At 34.1% G+C, this 6,136-nt stretch overlaps 1 protein-coding gene across 1 annotated transcript; it reads left to right on the top strand.

The window, feature by feature from the left end:
* Window positions 1-2,339: 2,339 nt before the first annotated feature.
* On the top strand, window positions 2,340-5,154 carry LOC149533847 (laccase-4-like). Its single transcript, XM_089804700.1, has 6 exons — window positions 2,340-2,534; window positions 2,669-2,820; window positions 2,913-3,157; window positions 3,261-3,389; window positions 3,495-4,448; window positions 4,672-5,154. The coding sequence occupies exons 1-6, from the start codon at window positions 2,427-2,429 to the stop codon at window positions 4,803-4,805; spliced, it is 1,722 nt and encodes a 573-aa protein (XP_089660826.1). The 5' UTR covers window positions 2,340-2,426; the 3' UTR covers window positions 4,806-5,154.
* Window positions 5,155-6,136: the final 982 nt, after the last annotated feature.

The following is a 6,136-nucleotide window of genomic DNA, read 5'->3' on the forward strand; positions in this document are numbered from 1 at the left end:
CCTCCCTTACACTAAAAAATAACTTGACAATACAACTAATAGAGTATCATAGACCCATCCTCATATTATAGTCTGAGATCAAAAAATTGTGATAAGCTTGATAATCACAATATTGAGTAGAAAAGAAGCACACTCCCAACAAGATGGAGAAGCAAGAAGATGAAATAAAATGAAAATAATTTTTTTTTCTAGAGAAGTATACCAACCACTATAACAAGACAAGTTGAGCACTTAGTGACCCATTTCATGAAGCACTGTATCGTACTCGAGGCATTAGGTGTTTTACCTAGTCTTCAAAGGTATATGTATAAATAGGGACAACTTTAATGGGGGGTCTTGAGAAATAGTGTGAAGCATATCCAATCTATAGATACCTTGTAAATCATCCATCACCATATGTATTGTATAACTAGTACTCTATTTTGTTGGATCTTCAATATTTATAAGGGCATCATCATCATGCTTGAACACCAAATGAAACTTTATAGCACAAAAAATCAGCCAAACAACTCTACTAGAAACAATATTAGAAAAAAATTGTACAAGGTAACAAATGGAAAAGTAATCACACTACCACAACGTTTTTCAAGCTCTCTCAATCTAATAAGGTTAAAATATTCGCTAAATAAGTTTTGGCTACGTCTTCCACCATAGCACGGCCTTGTAGAAGGTATATAAAGGTTGTTAGAAATCTACGTGCTATTAATTTAAAATATTTTTGAAACCCAATTCATGTCAAGTATCATAATGATGGCTTGTTAAAGAGTCAACTAATTTGTTCTTTATTGAGATGAACCTTTTCCTTTACTTTCCCAATTATTTCCAGCCATTGTTGCTCTATTTTGTATTACCTAAAATGTAGAAGAATACAAAAAGAAATACAAAAGGAAAAGAAGTAAAAAATATTTATGCCCAGAGCGAGTGAAACTAAATTGGAAAAAAAATACCTTATATATCAACAAATACAACCTCTATTTGATTACCAATTAGAAAAATGCTTTAGAAAAGTATATCAATTGAGAACTATACTAAAGGTATTAAATAGTGAGAACAATAGAGTATACTATAGAGGGTCATGCAATTAAGATGGTCATAACAAAAACTAACTGAAAAGGATTGCTACATCCATCAAATAACTGCAAAATTGCCACACAACAAGTCTAGCTAGGATTTCTAACATCCACGAGCTTTAGTGAGCTATCAATTTCTTTATTGCCAAGGAAAAAGTGCATAGATGGTTTCTTGATAGTTCTAGCCTACATCCCACATGACAACTTTGAACAAGAAATGATAGGAACTAAAAATCAAAAGATATCTAGCCTTGAGACAAGATAGGTGGTCTAAAAGTGTGCATATTTAAAAAGGAGTAGTCTAAGGGATACTATAGGGAATAATATTAGAAAATAACAAAAAGCCAACGTTTGATTTTTGAAAACTATAAGAGGTACATTGATGTGACAAAACCATTCATGTTATTCTAAGAACAATAAAGCCAATACTCTTACAAAATTGGATCAAATGAAAACAAAATATATAATTTAATGCATATATACATAAATAAGATTTAAAAAAAAAAAAATTCACCAAAGAACATAGTTTGATTTTTGGACTTTATTTACAGTTTTCACATTTGTTCTAACTTCTCTTTATAAATTGATTTATACAATTTCATTTTCTCAGCTTGTGTATGGAACAATTCTAGCATTACATATGAACTTCGAATCCTTGTTTATTAGTCTTGATGGTAAAGGTTTTCAAAGGGGATACATTTTAATCTACACTAGCATACATTTTAATCCACATTAGCAATTAGGATTTCTGAAAATGAATATTCTACCATGTAATGATAGAACATGGTTTAACTTTCTTAGAAATACAATTCTGAGTCTCCCACATGGGTAAGCGACCTTGTTTTAAGAATAGCCGATAAGAGTCTATTTTGACCACTCTGGATTGAATGGATGTGAAGGAAATTTCCAATAAGAAGAATATGAGCATCGTTTGGTATACCAACATAGATTTATTATACAGAGTATTTTAATGACAGTGGTTAAGATGATGGGTTCAACGGGCACAAGCTTTACTTGGTTGCCACTCCAGATATAAAACCCCACCATATCTCCATACCAAACAAATGTCACGAAGAGTACATGTGAATTATCATGGAAAGTCAAGAAAATGCTATAAGATAACACAGTTGCTAACAATAAATTCAAATAGAGAAATGAGCGTGTTAAAATATCGGTATTGCCTACCAGCCCACCCAACAAAAGCGAAAGGACCTCACACCTGATTTAAACCTTGTATCTATATATACAATCGGAAATAAACAGATTATCATATCTCAGGCCAGAAATGATTTGGAGAATAAATTAATTAGTGTTGAGATCAGACCGGAGAGGAACTATAATTTTACGATTCTGGCAATGAAGACTTTTCATGGCAGCCTCCTGCTGCCACTTTTGGCATTATGGTTTACTGTTCAATTTGTATCGGCAAAGCATAACGTGATTACTCGTCGCTACAAATTCAACGTGGGTTATATGTTTCTATGGAATGAGTTGAATGTATTATTGTCGGCGAAGGCATTAAATTTATTTTGTTCTGTTTTTCATTATTGATCAGAATATTAAAGCCATGATTTGTACTTTTCTCTAAATACCTGCAGATCCAAATGACGAATGTGACCCGCCTTTGCACTACGAAAGCTCTCTTGACTGTGAACGGGCAGTACCCTGGCCCTGCAATAGTTGCTCGAGAAGGAGATCGCGTGGTTGTGAATGTAACAAATAATGTTCAGAACAACATTAGTATACATTGGTATTCCCTCTGCTGCTCACTTGTTTGCTTCATAAACATAACATAATATTGTTCCTATCTTATCTCCTAATGAATTCCGATGAATTGATCAGGCATGGAATTCGGCAGCTTAGATCTGGATGGGCGGATGGTCCTGCTTATGTCACTCAGTGTCCAATTCAAACTAGGAAAAGCTACGTGTACAAATACATAGTGAAAAGGCAGAGAGGAACATTGTGGTGGCACGCCCACATCTCATGGTTGCGAGCAAGCTTACATGGGCCCATTATCATCTACCCCAAAAAGAATGCTTCTTACCCATTCCCTCGCCCACACCAGGAAGTGCCCATTGTTTTTGGTATGCCCTTTCAACACTCGTAGACAATGTCTTTGACGTCAACTTTGCTATTACATCAGATTTCTTTAACGAAAAAACCTGTCTTTTGGGTTACAAATTGTAGGGGAGTGGTGGAATGCGGACACTGAGACTGTTATCAATCAAGCAATGCAAAGTGGTGCGCAAGCGAATGTGTCAGATGCATATACCATGAATGGACTCCCTGGGCTTATGTACAACTGCTCTGCCAACGGTGAGTACAGCCAGTTAAAAATGGATGAAACATAAAGAGACCAATGTTCATTTGTTTAAATGTGAGTGTAGCAACAAATATAATGTTTACTCATGTGCAATACAGATACATTCAGGCTCAAAGTGATCCCTGGGAAAACTTACCTACTTCGTTTAGTTAATGCTGCGCTTAATAGTGACTTGTTTTTCGCAATTGCCAATCATACATTGACCGTAGTAGAAGTGGACGCTGTGTATGTCAAGCCATTTCAAACCAGCGTTATTCTGATCACTCCTGGTCAGACTACCAACGTCCTCTTGACAGCCATGTCTCAGCCACCCAATGCGACATTCCTCATTTTTGCAGGCCCTTTTGCTACGGGAACAGCAGCTTTTGACAACTCAACCAGTGCTGGAGTTTTAGAGTATGTTTCCAATGTTAATTCCTCCTCTCTTCCCATGATGAAGCCTACGCTTCCAGCCCCGAATGATACCTCGTTTGCCGCCAACTTCAGCCAAAAGATGAGAAGCTTAGGCAATCCGAAATTTCCAGCAGCAACTGTTCCTCAGAAGGTGGATAAACAGTTCTTCTTCACAGTTGGATTGGGGCTGAACCCGTGCCCACAAGGACAAACATGTCAAGGTCCTAACGGTACCAAGTTTGCAGCCTCCATTAACAACATTTCCTTCATTCTTCCCTCCACCGCTCTTCTTCAAGCCTACTACTTCAACCAGTCCATTGGAGTTTACAATACCACTTTCCCTGACAATCCCCCATTTCCTTTCAACTACACAGGCACGCCGCCCAACAACACACGGACCCTCAATGACACTAGGGTCGAAGTGCTTTCCTTCAACACCAGTGTTCAGCTTGTTCTGCAGGACACCAGCATTGTGACCTTCGAGAGCCATCCTCTGCATCTGCACGGCTTCAACTTCTTCATCGTGGGTATGGGTACTGGAAACTACAATGCGAACACTGACCCAGCTAGCTTTAATCTCGTGGATCCTCCCGAGAGAAACACAGTTGGAGTTCCCAGTGGAGGTTGGGTGGCCCTTAGATTCCAAGCCGACAATCCAGGTATGGTGCTATTGTTGCTACTATTTCACTGTGTAGTATTTTGAGTCAAATTTGTAGTAGTTTACACGAATCAATCTCTCATGACATAGGCCACTTTAACACTCATTGCATCTGCATATCACTATCATTACGTAATACTAACTTCAATCACTTATTTAATTTAGAAGATAATGTGTTTGGTTTATTCACGTAAACTTATTTAACTAATTGAGTGTAATAACAGGAGTATGGTTTATGCATTGTCATCTCGAGCTGCATACCAGTTGGGGATTGAAGATGGCGTGGGTCGTTTTAAATGGAAATGGAGGCAGATCTCAATCTCTTCTTCCTCCGCCCAAAGATCTTCCCTCCTGTTGATCTCTCGACTTCTGTCTTCAAATTCACGGTGCAACGTGTGCTTAGTTTTCTAAATTTCACTGTTTCCATTTTTGTGCTTGTTCAACATAGTTGCGGAAGAAGAAGGGACTATTTATGTCTCTTTTCTCTAATATGCCAGAAAGAAGAATGTATACTACTGTAACAGCAGCATAATACGTTCATTCTATAGTAAGGGCACCGTTTTCAAGCAATTTGTTTATTTTATAAAAATGCTAGTATGGCTTTCCAGGTTACAATATATTCTCTAGTTGCCTGCGGAGTTATATAAATCCCGTTAATATTTATGTATAATTTTTATTTTTTTAATATATTATTTTTCATATCTTAATATATGGTCAAATAATATTTTTAATGTGTTAGTAGATACGACTGTAATCAAAATTGTTTAACTATTTTTTATCTAAATTTTGTTTGATCAATCATATATAAGTATATTCAATATTGCAAAAAAAAATTATCATAGTAAAATCTGCATGACTATTTTTCAATTTTATAAATTTCTAAAGAAACTTTCTTAATACTTTTGGGATCTTATAATATATATATATATATATAATGATTTAAAAAGTATTAATATTTAAAACAAAAAACTAGACTTAATGTATTCTCGAAAACAATTTTTTTTGTGTTGAAAGATTAAAAAAATGAAATTACAAATGTATCTATCTATCTGTCTATCTATCTACACACACACACTTGTATATATGTATATACATATTTATGCATATATTACACACACACACAAAACATATTTTTCAAATATATAAGTATATATGATAAATAAAATAATCTATTTTTTACTCTATAGAAATAAAAATAAAATAAAATAATTAATTTTTTAAGATTAATATAAAATCTAAATTAAAACAATACAAAGTGTTTAAATATCTAGATTAATTTATAAAAAATTAAGAAATATAGTTTCTATGTGCTTATCTATTCTAAATACTAAATTGAATATATTTCAAATAAATTTAAAATATTCATAATAATATGTAAATAATTATAAATTTGGTAACATTCATTTAATTTTAGTATAATAAATATTTGGTTCAGAGGCAAGGGCCTACATCATAATGGTAAGTTGTGATTCTCTCTCATCTTGGACGTCTTAGGTTCAAGTCTACTTAACTTAACATATAATAAAAATAAAAATCAAATGATTGTTACAACTTAATGTGGTCATATAATTATTGTTTAAAATATAGTTAACAATAATAATAATAATGTAATAAAATGAGATTTACAATTATAAATAAATTACTATAACATTAAAAAGCTACCCAACCACTCTCAAACAACAAAAGCCT

This window comes from Cupressus sempervirens, chromosome 10 (assembly GCF_028749045.1).
Source record: "Cupressus sempervirens isolate cs-2001-9-10 chromosome 10, ASM2874904v1, whole genome shotgun sequence".
Taxonomy (NCBI): Eukaryota; Viridiplantae; Streptophyta; class Pinopsida; order Cupressales; family Cupressaceae; genus Cupressus; species Cupressus sempervirens.